This window comes from Lytechinus pictus, chromosome 12 (genome assembly GCF_037042905.1).
Source record: "Lytechinus pictus isolate F3 Inbred chromosome 12, Lp3.0, whole genome shotgun sequence".
NCBI classification, from domain to species: Eukaryota; Metazoa; Echinodermata; class Echinoidea; order Temnopleuroida; family Toxopneustidae; genus Lytechinus; species Lytechinus pictus.
The window spans coordinates 12,279,980-12,295,117 of NC_087256.1; the positions used below are offsets into that span (position 1 = coordinate 12,279,980).

Genomic DNA, 15,138 nt, shown 5'->3' on the forward strand with positions numbered 1-15,138 from the left:
TAAATTCGGTAGGGGGGCTCCCGTGGGTGTAGGCTTAAATAAACGAAAAATTTTCTTTAGGAAACATGTTCACTGATGAATCATAATTCTGTATTTTCCAAGTCGATAATACAAGTCAAACTGGCTTTGTAAAGTAGCGGGAATCCAGTTTTGCCATTTCGGGGTCTCCAAAATAAAGTTAAAATATGGATTGAGGTGGGGGTACATTCGTCATGATTCATGTGTTTATATTTTTTATGTGCCAGAGCTTCATTATAGTAACCGGCAAAGTAATGTCTCCTGTCAATTTTCCAAGAGATGCCATAAAACAAATGGTGTTTTACCGATACCAAAATGCATTTTGCTCGTATATACCCACAGCTTACGGTGTGGCAGACACACCAACAAAAGCGTTACGAAGCCGATGGAAGCTATTGTGTTGGGATTGTGTTATCTCGCATAACATAGCATTGATCACTTTATAGTCGGATTCGTGAGTGTGACTGTAACATAGAGGTTTGTTTTGGTCTCGTTTTAGCGCAATATCACGTAATACATTTTGACATATTTTCCCTCTTTCTAAGCAAATTAAGACACTAATACTGTCATGAAGCATATCAATGTTCTCGCTAATATATTCTCTTTCATGTAGAATGTTGACATTGTATAAAATTGTATATAATTTATAAAACAGATCAGGATTCATGAAAAAAATACTCTGTTTTTAATTTTAATTTGCATAATTTATGTAAATTAGGTAATAGTAAACAAGGATATCCCAATAATTTCATGACAATTTTTTTCCCTTTCTTACCCAAAGTCTTTGTTTCCAATTTTAGAGCAGTTTTGGTTGAATATATATTCTTAAATACTTGTTTTAACTATATAGACATAATATGCAAATTTATGCAAATTACTTGCTTATTTGCATAGATACAGCGTGTCTATTTGGATGAATCTTTTTCTTTTGACTCAAGGAACATTTGTGCCAAGTGGGACATTTGTACTAAAAAATGCAGCGTTCAACCTCTTAACAAGTCTACTATTATCTTGATTTATTTGAATGAATAGTAGATTAATGACGTCATTGAAGATTCCGACTCTCCTGAAGCCGATCCTGAACACAATGGATCTTTGCATTGTAATAGTGTACGATCTTTGAAACTACGGAGAATTTTTGTCGATTATGTAATCTGAGGTGTAATGAAAGAAATTGAATTTACATGAAGTGTAAGTGCATCAATGTAAGAGTTGATCAACTTTGTCTTGAGATGAAACAGGTTAAGCATGCCATCGAAACCACACACAGCATCCAACTAGCCATCATATAATTCAACCATCAACCAGCGATCATCTTCAACATCAGCCTTCGAATCCCTCCTCTTCGAAGTCATCCTCCACCCCTGGTACCTCACAGACGTAACCCTCCCCGGTATGCACCAAATACACCCAATCCTCCTCAGCGTCCTCATCTACAAACCCGTCTACAAGAAGCTACCAATTTACCAGCCCCACCCAACTACGAGATCGTTCCCCTACCAACAGACGCCCGGCAGACGCCACGTCCAAGTTATAATCAGTCACGTGACCGCACCCCCCCCAAAAAAAAAACACTCCCATCTTATTACAATACAACCATAGAGCTATTACAACGCACCGATGAACTTCTTTTGTGTATCGGACCATGGACCTATGATCGGACCATAGAGCTATAGTCCCCCGTCTTACGCATCAGTAGCTAGTGCTCCACCCGAATCCTATCGCAATGTTTATATAACAATGATGCGGGTTCTGCGGTGAACCGAACCATAGATCTCAACACTGTCGACATGGCGCCCAGTTGCAGCATAGAGCTATGGTTGCAGTGTCGCCGTTGTCAGATTTCCCTCACTTCTACTAGAACATCGGCCAAGAAGAGAGTGCCAGTGCTGATGATTTTAGACGGCATGTAAACCCCGGGTGTAAACAACCCTCAAGTTATTGACAAGGTTCCTCGCAGTAAAAATTAATATATTATTTTATAGCGATCGTTTGAAGAAATTAAATGGGCTTAAGTGTGCTCACATTAATTGCAGTAGTCTCTATCCTGCAATTGAAGAAATACGATTCCTAGTATCAAAATTAAATTTGGATGTTCTTTGTATATCTAAATCTTAGTAAAACACAAACATTGCAGATAATGAAATCCTTATCCAAGGGTATAGAGTTTTTAGGTGTCATCGAGAAGCTATAGACGTGGGGATGGCGTATGTATTTTTGTTAAAGACTCTTTGCATGTTACTGAAAGAAAACATACCGCTTCTAATGTTGAATTTGAAACTGTTTTACTTGAATTAATTCTAAAGAAACAATTCATGTATATGCTGTATATACCGCCATGCTGATGCTACCTTTTACACTCACTTCTCAGACTTTCTTGCAAATATGACTATAATTATGGTCTATAGAAGACATAGATATAATAGTTTTAGGGGATTTGGTAATCTATTATATACTGTTGAATGTTTATATTCTCTTACATGGGCGGAAATCTGTCCCGAAAGGTAGGGGGGACAACAGGGGCTGATCCAGCCTCCGCCAATAGGGGGGGGGGGCGAAAACATTTTCAGTCATATGTTAATCCCCGATCGGCAGCTCGAAGGTAATTTTTGTCTGTTTCATTGAAGGAGTAGTCCTCATAGTCACTTTTCAGCTTTATCCTTATAAATCAACATAAATATATGATATCATTGTCCTTATTTATATAATGCGAGCGCGAAGCGCGAGCAAATTTTTTGGCGAAAATTTATGTATTTTTTCCCTAAAATTTGAACATTCTGGCCAATGTTTGTTATCCTGAAAAAGATGTATATACAACTAAATATTTACTACGACCGCGAAGTGCGAGCAGAGGTTAACTGATGGAAAAGGTACCTGTTAAAGACTGCTTGCAATTAGCCATGAAGACGTTACATATCCTTTTTATCGTGAATTTATTCCTCCTTCGATTTAGTCATTACCAATATCTTCATCATGACCACCATCATCTCCATGGCCTTCATCATCATCATCATCATCACATCATATCACCGTCACCCTCAGCTTTATCATCTTCATCTTCATACTATAATATTGCATGAATTCATGTTTCGTATTTAAAAATGTATGCCCATTCTGCTTTATAAATGTATTAATTAATTCAATAAGTATAAGTTTGGGATTGTCATTTTTTTCAAGCAATCTGCTTATGATGACAATCCTTCTCCTGCAAATTGTAAATATCATATAGTTAATCATTTTTTTCTGAAATTATCTTTTTAATACTCTTTATCCCTTTGAGTGCGACGGGCTTCCACAGAAGCCCAGCGAGTCGTTCACTTAGCTACGACGGGCTTCTACAGAAGCCGAGAAATGTTTGGTTTAATTCAGTGAAGTTTTTCAGCTTTTTCGTAATTGTTATGTACTAAAACCTCTGACACTATTTCCTTCATAAACCTATTTCGATAACAGATTGGAAAAAATATACAGCTACGTGGGGAAAAATCCCGAAAATAGGAAATCATTTCAACTTTACCCGATTTTTTCGTTGGAGTCGGACGGGGAGGATAAATTTTGTGACGAGCACGTACGCGCGCGCATAAGGCCTGATCACGTGATTTGTTCTGATCACGTGATTTGATCCATATCGTTGTTCTGATAGATACATACGCTAACATCTTTTCTGCAAGATCGTCACGTAATAAGCTACGCGTTTATTCACCATTTTCGTCTTATTTGTTTAATCAAGAAGATATCATTCTAGATAGAATGATATCTCCTTGGTTTCATCGATCGATTGCATTTTCAGAAAAGCAAAAAGCTTGTAATGTCTTAGTACTTTGAGCTGATCTCAGTGCAGTTTTTGAACTTTTTCCCTCCCCATCATCCCTCTTCTTCTCATTATTTTTGTCTACTATTCTGAAAAAAGGAGAAAAGAAAGCAGTTTAGCACACCATTCATCTTCTGCTCTTTTCAAAGGGGGAACGTCCATATAGTTCATGATATTGGCACTACCCGAACAAAAGAATGTCTGGGCGGCCACTCAAACAAATTCCTTCCGAAAAGAGCAGGATACAGATGGCCAACGCCCCGAACAAAAGGAAGATTAGTGTTTATCGGCAGGATGACCCATTGAACGCTTTTCGTACTTAGCAATACAAAAAGCTTTTATGAATCTTTTTTCGACCAACATACCGTATCTAAAAAAATGTCTCATTACCGACAACACAGGTGCTTATGACATCCGTCAGTGATTCATATTGCAAAAAGGCGCTTCCCCTGGGTGATGATGCATATAAGGATGAACGAATAATTATTTAGGGAAATTATCGAAAAAATATGTTCAAATGTCAGGGAGGACGAGAGAAAATGAGATACAGAGATAAAAGGGGGAACAGACAAGTGGGCTTTTGCTAAAATTCCATGAATATCTACTTAAACGAATTACAACATGACTTTATTTTTTGGTTAGATTACTTTAAAAAAAATCCCACAATGTTTGTTTGTTGCAACTCGGTCCTAAGACCCTTGCCAAACTGATGATTTTTTATCATTGTTCTTGTTTGCCCCCCCCCCACCCGAAGAAAAATGTTCTGACCTACACTCTAATATTTCTTGTTTGTCTCCTCTCTCCGATTTTCTGTTTTTAATTGCGAGTAACGCTGTAGAAAAAATAAGAATAAAGACCGTCCTGGCCCCTTTTTTCCCCCGTTACGACCAAAAATTTTGGGCGCTTACCATGGTTAGCATCTAAACCAAAATGTTTGGAAAAAGATGTTATACAGGGACTGCAATGTTTTTTTATGGTGCAAGTGTTGAGCTGTGGGACGGGGATGAAGCGGCTAAAAAAATACAATTTGTTAATTCATGTAATTTTACAGAATGAATTTATAATAGGTTAGGTTTTAGAACCTCTTCATCTTATTTCCTTTTCTCACCCAGATGAAAACTTCTGCATTGAAAAATTGACGGAAACATAATTACTTCAAATGATAAAACCAATAGTGAACTTAGTTTCCTCGCGCGAAATGGAGGAAATAGAATAATACAGGATGATACATTACGCTAAGGCACCCCCTATAAAGAAAACACGTTTGTATGGCGTGTCACCCGATAGAATCCTCTCAATCCTACAAACTTTTATTCATGTGCAACCTACACCCCCCCCCCCAAAAAAAAAAGGTTGATACCGACCCAAATTTTATTGATTTTCGTACTTTTTGCCGATTTCTTTCTCATTTTTTTAACTGGCGAATAGCGTGGTAGAAAAGATTCATAGAGGAAAAAAAATTGTTTCCGTGACTGAATGTGGGAGGGAGTGGACCGGCCGAAAAAAAAATCAGAAAGTTATATAGACTTCGGATTTTTTGTACATGTTTGCTGAAAGAGGTGAGGACGGTTATTTATTATCGGTTCTGAAATCAAGGAGACAATAGAACAAAACGAAAGAACAAATAAAAAACAACACTTATGATTGCGGATGCTATAATTTATTCAAGAAAAAATACTTTCTTTTACTTTCAGTAATTGCTTTGCTCTTTTTGAGGGAATAGTAAGATAAAGAAACGTAGAAAGTGACAAGAAGAGAGTTGGGAGGTATGATTTCAGACTTACAATTTTAGTCACTTTTATTCGTTTAACTCTTTGAAATAATGTCATGATATTACAAATCGAATACCGATGCGCAAACTTCAGGAACAAAATTATTTTATTGCTATAATATCTGCGGGGGAAATCGAATTAAATGAAACATATAATTTATAAAAAAATCTAAAAAAGAAAATTACTTTTAGTGAAAGATTAAGGCCTCTGTCTTGCCATAACCCTAAGCCCCAGGTTCACAAAAAAATAGTTTAGTCGTGCATTTTTATACGATGATGATGATGATCATCATCATATTGTCTTTTGTGAAAGATATCTACCCACGTTTTCAATATAGAAAATGGAAGATGATATAGAATTTTTTGTGAAATGACAGTTACAATAGTAATTTTAGAAGGTTTTTCGGGACATTATTTGAGAAATAGGGGGAAAACCCCCAAAATTTTCGACATGATAACCACGATGCAATAGGACGAGAGGCCCACAAATGCAACCATCTCCAATCAATACAAGTTGGCAAAAACGAGGCATTGATCTCTCGAAACCGTTACCGATGAAGAGAGGGGGGGGGGGGGATGTTAGATGTAATGTAAAATGACAGGTACTGAGAAGAAAAAAATCAGAAAGAAAGGATTGAGGGGGATGGGGGCGGGTATATACCTCGTAATCCAAATCGGGAAGAAAGAAGACGATACAGATATAATTCAAATGAGAAGAACTCAGAGAAAAAAGGTGTAGAAGGCAGGGGATATAGAAAGACGATAGATATAAGGGAATGAAAGCGGTATACATTCAGTTACAGGTTAGAAACCAGAGAAAGGGAAAACGAGGAAATCCCTAATTGGTACCGTTTTATAAATACATTATACATGCACATGTTATATTAAAAAATGCGCAATAATTTAAACAAATTTACCATCCGCCAGTCAAATAGAATGATATAGCTTTCAAGTGTTATTGAAAACTTGTAAACAAATTTTATATAAAACGGGCCCCTGGAAAACTTTTGAACCCCCCCCCCCCGCTTTCTCTCGTTCTCTCATCCGATATTGCTCTTATTTTTGTCTTCTATTTCAAAGGAAACAAACAGAAAATAAAGGAATTAAGAACACCGTTTATCCTCTGCTCTTTTAAAAATGAACAAAAGAAAGTCATGGCGGACGCTCAAACAAATTCCTTATAAAAAAGAGCAGGGGACTAATAGCCAACGCCCTGAATAAAAGGAAGATTAGTGTATTTCGTCAGGATGACCTAGTAAATTATCGGATTATCGTCGTAATTATACACTTTGCAAAGATCTGCAAGGGGGTAAAGAGACCATTCATGAGCAATGAAAAAAGAGCAGACAACAAAGCGGTATCGATCGAACCCGACTTGTCCGCGCGTGCTGATTGCCCTTACGCATTTTTGTACACAGTGCCTATTGACTTGGGAAAAAGCGAAGATTTTACAAAATAACACGACTTTTTCCTCGTAAATTCCTTAACTATTCTGTTGATTTGAGAAGCGAGACCGTTAATTCTATAAAGAAAAATGTCTGATCTTTCATCTTTACATTTACTAAAAATCCTGAAAATACTTCAGTTTGGCGCAATTAGCAATAGATTAGGAAAACACCGCCACAGATCCAAATACCAGCAATGTACAAAAACAGCTCCGCCGCAGGGAGAGGTATCCGGTTTCGCGGGCCCGCACGCAAAGGGTTATTTATGATTCATGCCAAAAATGCTAGCATATTATGTTTATTATGTTATGAAAAATGTATTATACGAATGTTATGGATGCAGAAGAAAACAATATTTCAACAATCAAATAATGCGGGCGGGAAGCGCGAGCTGAAATTTTTTGAAATTTGTACCTAAAGACTGGAAATTCTAAGCACTTTTTGTAACTTAAACATATAATAGGTAAATAACTAAACAATTGATGCGAACGCGAAGCACGAGCGGAAGGTTTTGAGATTTAGACCTAAGAACGAGACACTCTGTTCATGTTTTGTAAATCATGAAAAGGATGAGTTATTGGGGTCTTTCTTACACCCGGTCCTTACATTAATAAAGCGAGTGCAAAATGCGGCCAGAAAATGTTCATACGTTTAATTTGAATTGATCGAAAGGGTACTTGTTAAGGACTACTTGCACTTAGCCATGAAGACGTTAAATATTTCAACAATCAATGCTAGCGCGAATCGCGAGCTGAAAATGTTTGACATTTTTTCAAAAAGAATCGAAAATTTTAATCAATTTTTGTAATCGTGAACAGGGTAGCTATATAACTAAACAATTATTGATGTAAGCGAAGCTTGAGCAGAAAAATTCGAGATTTAGACCTAAAAACGGGACACTCTACTCATGTTTTGTAAATCATGAAAAGGATGAGTAATAGGGGATCTTTCTACATTAATAATGCGAGCACAAAGCGCGAGCAGAAAATTTTTGATATTGTGATCTGAAACTGGATAATGATTTAAATAGAGAACAAATTGAATATTTGAATAAACATGATCGTGTTTCAGATTTAGACCTAGAATCTCGGCATTTTACACATCTATTCAGCGAGCGCGAAGCGCGAGCTTAAACTATTTGATATTCCGATCTGAAAAAAAGAGTCAATTTCAGCTATATATTTCAAGCACTTTGTAGGAAAATTGTGAGGTTGATATGGATCACACTTAATAAAGAGCTGATATTTTTCATTATTATTTGAGTTTTGACATAGGACCGGGACATCCTTAGGACAAGTCATATGAAAATGATGACTATCTTTCTATTCCTCTTACTAAGCGCAAGATGAAACAAAAGGGACAATTTAATCATTAAATTGATATCTTATTGATTAATGCATAATAGAAATCTGATGATATTATGGCCTGAAACTGGACATTTCAAGCACTTTTGTAATAAGGAATAGAATGCATCAGTTAACACATTTTAACCATCAATGCGAGCGCAGATCGCGAGCCAAAATCTTTGATAAACTGTCATGAAAATCAATATTGAGACATACACAAATCGCCAATCAAAATACGAGTAGCACTATCTGCTACGTTTTGACAATCAGACTTGAAAAGGGATATTTTCAAACTAAATGGAATACACAAAAATAATTGGTGCTGAATAAATCGAATTTTGCGAGCGCTCAGTGCGAGTAGAAAGTGTCAATATTCAGACCATAAAAGCTGTAACTTTTACAGATCACTTTTTTAAAAATCCGTTTGTAAATCACACAAAATAATGAAAGTTTGATTTCCGAGGTGAAATGTATATTGACTTCTAAACATGATTTTTAAGCTCCATATTGAAAAATCACCTAACAGGCAATGCGAGCGCGAAGCGCGAGCGAAAATTTTATATAGTGACATGAAAGATTCTTTTTATTTTCCAAGTTTTCCCCTCATCTTATTTTATTCACTCTGGAAAATTTGACAAGAAAAAAAAACAAAGGTTTTCGCCCAAAATGTAAGGTCATTTAGTCCAAAATACACGTATTATTTCGAATGTGAATGATGCATTTTTCTCCATCATAAAAGACCAAAAATAGTAGGGGGGACATTTGATATTGTGTCCCCCCTACTATTTTTGGTAGGGGGACACGTCCCCCCTGTCCCCCCTGGGATTTCCGCCCATGTTCTCTTACATAAATAGTAACCAATCCAACACGTACTACATCTCAGTTTCCTAAATGTATTGATCTGATTTTTACAACAAAACCTGACCAACATGTTTTATGCGATGTTGCTAGAATGTGGTTGAGCGACCATAACTTAATTTTTACTTGCATTCATTTTTATGTTCATGAATTCAGTGGCGTAACAGGCGGGGGAGCAGGGGGGGCAGCTGCCCCCCTGGCGGATTTCACCGGGAAAATAAAAGAAAAACGGGAAAAAGAAAAAAAGGAGGGAGAAAGAAAGGGAAAGGGGAAGAATAGGGGAAAAGGAAAGGGAAAGGGAAAAGCGAATAGAAAACGAAGAAAAACATAGAACATTGTGCTATATAGGCTTGCTAAATTTTATGCAAATAAGCTACCGGGGCCCACGCAGTAGGGGCTCTTCACTTATAACCTTCAAATGGCTCTGTAATGGCCCCGTTCAATCACGTTCAATTACTGACATACAGGCGTGGGGAGGGGGGTCTTGGTTCCACACCCAAGAGGAAATAAAAAAAATTATAGGAGACAACGTATAATGAAATGAATGGAAACAATGAAATGTGCTATTTGCTGAATATAATGGGAAAATCTATCACATAATTAGAATTCAATTTCATTAGGCAATTTTTTTTTTCAAGCTCGCTTTGCACGCTGGCGACTTTTTACAAATTTTTCCCACATTGCTTTGTTTTGCCCCCTCAAAATATTTGATTATTACGCAACTGGGTTTTAAATGTGTTGTGTAAAAGCTATATTATGTATATTGCCCGCGATTTGATTAAAATAGCGGCAATCTGCGAGGTTTAAATGGCTTTGATATCAAGAATTTCCGGGGGCTCCGCCCCGGACCCCAACCGCACAGCACTGCGTATGGAAGGGTTGGGCCATGGCCCCAAAGAGTTTTACAAACAAGAACAAAAAAGGAGGAAAGAAAAGCAAAGGAAAAGTGTAGGATATGATTTTATTTACTGAATATATATATAATGTCAAAAAATAGCTCAAAGTTAGATTCTCATGAAAAGGTGGTTTTTTCTCGCTCGCTACGCTCGCTCGGGACTTATATAAAGCAGCTTTTTAGCACATGTGCTATACTGCGCCCCTCGTTTTTTTTACTCTTCACGCTACTGCTGCAATAAAAGAATCCTGTTCACAGTGGCGTACAGACCACAAAAAAAGAAATCTCAAGAGAGAAGAGTGATATATATTATTCTCTGGATATCATGTCAAACTCTATCACAAAATTTGATTTTTGTATCGCTTCGCTCGCTGGCAACTTTTTGTTAAAGATAAATTCTGCCCGATACGCAATATCTGGCCTTCTCAAAACAGTCGCCTCATTACGCCTGTTCATACCATGATATGACCGGGGAATTTTTGGCTCTTGCCCCCCTTGCCACCGACCCCTGTTACGCCGCTGTATGAATTGCAACATAAAACAGTCAGGTTTAGAATAAATGTGATGTCTTGTGTAATTTCAATGGTAATGATTGTGACAATTCAGTGATTAATGATCAGATAAGGTTAAAATGGAAGGAAGCATTTTTTATAAATTTGTAATCGACATGCTCTTCTTATAAAGGAAGTACGGGTAAAGAGTAGATATAATCCTTGAACATATATATCAACGTGACTACCATAAAGACAAGTCTGATGATAATGATGAATTTAAAGATGAATATCGTCAAGTCAGAAATAAAGTTATCTTGTCTATTCGTGAAGCAAAAAAGAAATAATTTATTTTAATTTTATCTAAATTTAAAAGTTACTCTAAAAAGCTTTGGAAAGAACTTAATATGGCTAAGTACTGGCAATATGAAATATTCAAATTCTGTTCACAATGACCTAAGTCCTGAAAACCTAAACGAACACTTTGCTAATGTTGGACGAAATATTACTAATTCTTTTAATCATTGCAAACAACCGAATTGGAAAAACCCAAAATGTATTTATACTTTTGATATGAAAATTATATCCGAGAGTGAGGTTTTCAAGCTTTTATCTAATCTTTGTTGCAATAGCAACTTGGACATTTTAGATTTTAGGAGTGGTTAAAACACGATATAAGCGCTTGGCTATTTCCGACTTATGGTGTCCTTCGAAACGATTGCGAAGGCGATCAAGCTTGGTCGGGAATGCTCACATCTACGGAAGGGTCTTAAACCAGAAACGAAGATGAACAGGGATAAATGGAGTTAATTGATAAAATAGAACAAAGATAGCCATATATTTCTGTAATAAGTCTGGTTGCTTTCTAATATGCCAACAGATTAATATCAAGTTGTGCTAAATGGGAATGGTAGCAATATGAATAATGGTAATAACGGCATTGATGATGGTCACAACAAAAACAATGATGCAAAAAATATTTGTGATAATAATTCCAATGGTCCACACCATATATATATATTTTTTTTTGAGTGATGATCATTTATCCAAATACAAATATTTTCTATTTCAGCCCCCATTGTTGGAGCCCTCATTAATCGTTGGGGTCAACCTCGGTTCTTTCTATTGATGGGCGCCGCGTTAGAATCCAGTGCTCTTGTGTTTACAGCATTTGCCAACACCAACATTGTGGTGTTCATCTTGCTTGCCCTTGTGGGTATGTATCATACAGTTTATGAAAGAGGATGCAAATTCATAGCAGTCATTCCAGGCTGAAAGTGTGACTGTAGAATATTTCAATATTGTCAAATAGGGGTGCAATGTAACATTATTTGGATGACCGGGTTTCAAGCTAGTTTAAACTGTGATCACAACATAAAATGAATACATTTCCATTGGCTGCTCCAAAGAATATTGTATAGCTTAAAATAAATGCACACTGAATGATTTTGAATTACACTCCTTTATGTATGTGCTTGGTATTCTTTCAATAACAGTACTTGGAAGTCTTCTTTTGTGATTGATAATAATAAGGGCCTAACACTGTAGAAGAAGCCCATTAGGCATAGATCTGTTATCTCAAGAAATTAAGGCATTCAGTCTCATTTGTGGGGGGGGGGGGAAGTAATTTGGTGAGCCCGTTTATTGCCTGTTGCTATCTAAATCTTGGGCATCTCATTGTTTGATACTGATTTTCACCACTTTCAGGAATCGGGAATAGCTTCCTGTGGATGACTTGCTTTCTCGTTTTGAATAAAATCGCTGGTGAAAACTTCAACCTTCTCTTCAGTCTATCTTCATGTGGATTTCCTGTAGGAATGACTTTGTTCCCTTTCCTAGCCGAAGAGTTACTTGCTGTATACAGTTGGCGGGACGTTCTATTAATCATAGGCGCTCTTACTTTCAACCTGATACCATGTGCTATGATGATCAAGGTATCCTTGGATGGAGCATGTGGTGATTCGAGAAGCATTACATGGGACGATGCGTCACTTGCTGGAGTCTACGAGAGAGTCCACACTGCAGAATGTGGATACTGTCAAGATTCAGATGTCAGTACTGCCGGCAGTACTGACGGCGATTCTGGCGACAGAAACAATCACAAAGGACCTCTGATGTTCTCAACAGTGTTGCATGATTTGACATACACTGATCAAGATGATTCTGCAATTGATAGATCATCAGGCGAGGAGAGCCAACTTGACATCTATGGCTTGTCTCATAGAATTACAGAATGGTGGAAGAAAACAGCATTTTATGCGAATCCTTTATTAGTTCTTACAATTTTCTCGTTTGGCACACAAGAAATAATTTATGCTGGTTGGCATGCTTTCCTATTACCAAAAGCCCTCCAACAAGGAATCTCTGCCAGAAACACAGTCATCATAGCCCTTAGTGCAGCTGTTGGGAATCTGTCTGGACGAATCTTGGTCGGTGTTTTGACTCACAGAAACATTGACCCTGTCAACATGTACCTTACCTTGAGTGTGCTCAACATTTCTGCAATGTCATCTTATGGATTTATTTCTTACTACATGGCGATGTTGGTGACGTCATGTTTTTCCGGGATGGCCATTGCGGGAAGGGCTATTCTTGGTCCTCTGGTGATGAAGAGCGTAGTTTCTGGAGAACACTTATCAACGATGATAGGGATACTTTATGTGGTTGCAGGCTTCTTTTCCTTATTGGGTGGATACTCCGCAGGTATGTTATGTTTGTTTTTTTGACAAATTATCGAGCATGATTGTGTAGTTGCACCACACTTATCTCATTTCACTGACTTGTATTGCCTTCATCTTGAACACATAGGATGATTTTATTTAATGAGAAACTGCACATAAGTAAATCCCTATATGTGATTACCCTCCCAGACATGCAGTTTCCGTCTCCTCTCTTTCCGAACCCCTGCATACTGTATTCACGATATATACATCTCTCCAGTTCTTTCAAGTAATTAAAATTTTTATTCAAGTTATCAAGCCCCTCCTCTCTCTAGACTGTAATTCCACATAACATTTTCTTACCAAATGTCCCAATGCCGTGGGTAGATATTCTTCATTTGTCATACAAGTTTATCTTTTTCCTAACTCAAAGGGTAATTGATCAATACACCAGTGAACCACATTTCATAAACAGGATTGGTACCTGATTTGGAACAAATGAAGAAAAATGCTCCAATTTAAAAAAGACTCCTTCAATTATGATATAATTATCACACAGGAAAACACTGTTGAAATTATTTAGACGCGGGGGGGGGGGAGCTTTACATGGTGACTTTGAACTTCTCAAACGTCCATGCCTGATGCAAGCTTTGTTTCATTGTTTTTTTTTGCAATTATACAGGACTGATTGCCAACCGTGTATCATACGATGCCACGTTTAAGCTTCTTGCAGTTGTCGACATATTGACTTTTGTCTTCATGGGAATCCCAAAAGTAGTCGGACTATACAACTCAGTTCAAACTCAGCCCTGAGGCTCAGTAGGGTCGAAACTTTCCAGCATAACAGTACACCATGGAATTATGACCTCTGGGGAGCCGTCCACGAAAGGAGCTGTCAGATGTTTTATCCCAAGAGCCCTATAGTATCCCGTAATTAGTAACCAACTGGAATAAAATTATTGGAAATGGTTTTTTGACTGATTTGAGTAGGTATGGGTGTCAACATTTAACAAAAAAAAGTTAGAAGGAATACGGGTTGGGAAAATTGCTTTTTTTCAAGGTCAAAGGTCAATGACCTTTTTAAATATACTGTATCGTGGTATCTCCCAGATAAAATATTACAGGTTGGTGATCATGGTGTCAAAATGCACAGATTCGTACAAGAAGATCAAATAAAATCAAATCAAGTACCTACAATGCTCATTCACCCATGAAATTCAAGGTCAAAGCCCTTCAAAGTTCAATGACCTTTATTACATTATATACCATATACGGTATAATGGTATCTCTGAGATGAAAAGGTGCAGGTTGGTGATCTAGGTGTCAAAATGCAGAGGTTCTTACAGGAAGATCAAATAAAATCAAATTTATTTACCAGAATGCACATTAAACAATAAAATTCAAGGTCAAAGCCTTTCAAAGGTCAATGACCTTTTTTCTACATCATATACCATATACGGTATAATGCTATTTCTCAGATGAAAAGGCGCAGGTTGGTGATCTTGGTGTCAAAATGCACAGATTCTTACAAGAAGATCAAATGAAATCAAATCAAGTACCTACAATGCTCATTCAACAAATGAATGAAATTCAAGATCAAAGCTTTCAAAGCTCAATGACTTTTTTTTTACATTGTATACCATATACGGTATAATGGTATCTCTGAGATGAAATGGTGCAGGTTGTTGATCTTGGTGTCAAAATGCAGAGGTTCTTACAGGAAGATCAAATAAAATAGAATTAAGTACCCAGAATGCATATTAAACTATAAAATTCAAGGTAAAAGCCTTTCAAAGGTCAATGACCTTTTTTACATTATGTATCACACTGTATAATAGTATCTCTG

General features: G+C 37.1%; 1 protein-coding gene across 1 annotated transcript in view; it reads left to right on the top strand.

Annotated features, from left to right (window-relative positions):
- LOC135156179 (monocarboxylate transporter 14-like) overlaps window positions 1–15,138 on the top strand; it is a 31,182-nt gene that overhangs the window by 12,301 nt on the left and 3,743 nt on the right. Inside the window, exons 2-4 of the mRNA XM_064107815.1 lie at window positions 11,705–11,848; window positions 12,340–13,335; window positions 13,975–14,215. Of these exons, the coding sequence (XP_063963885.1) occupies window positions 11,705–11,848; window positions 12,340–13,335; window positions 13,975–14,105 (1,271 nt within the window). The 3' untranslated portion in view covers window positions 14,106–14,215. The remainder of the gene's footprint in view (window positions 1–11,704; window positions 11,849–12,339; window positions 13,336–13,974; window positions 14,216–15,138) is intronic.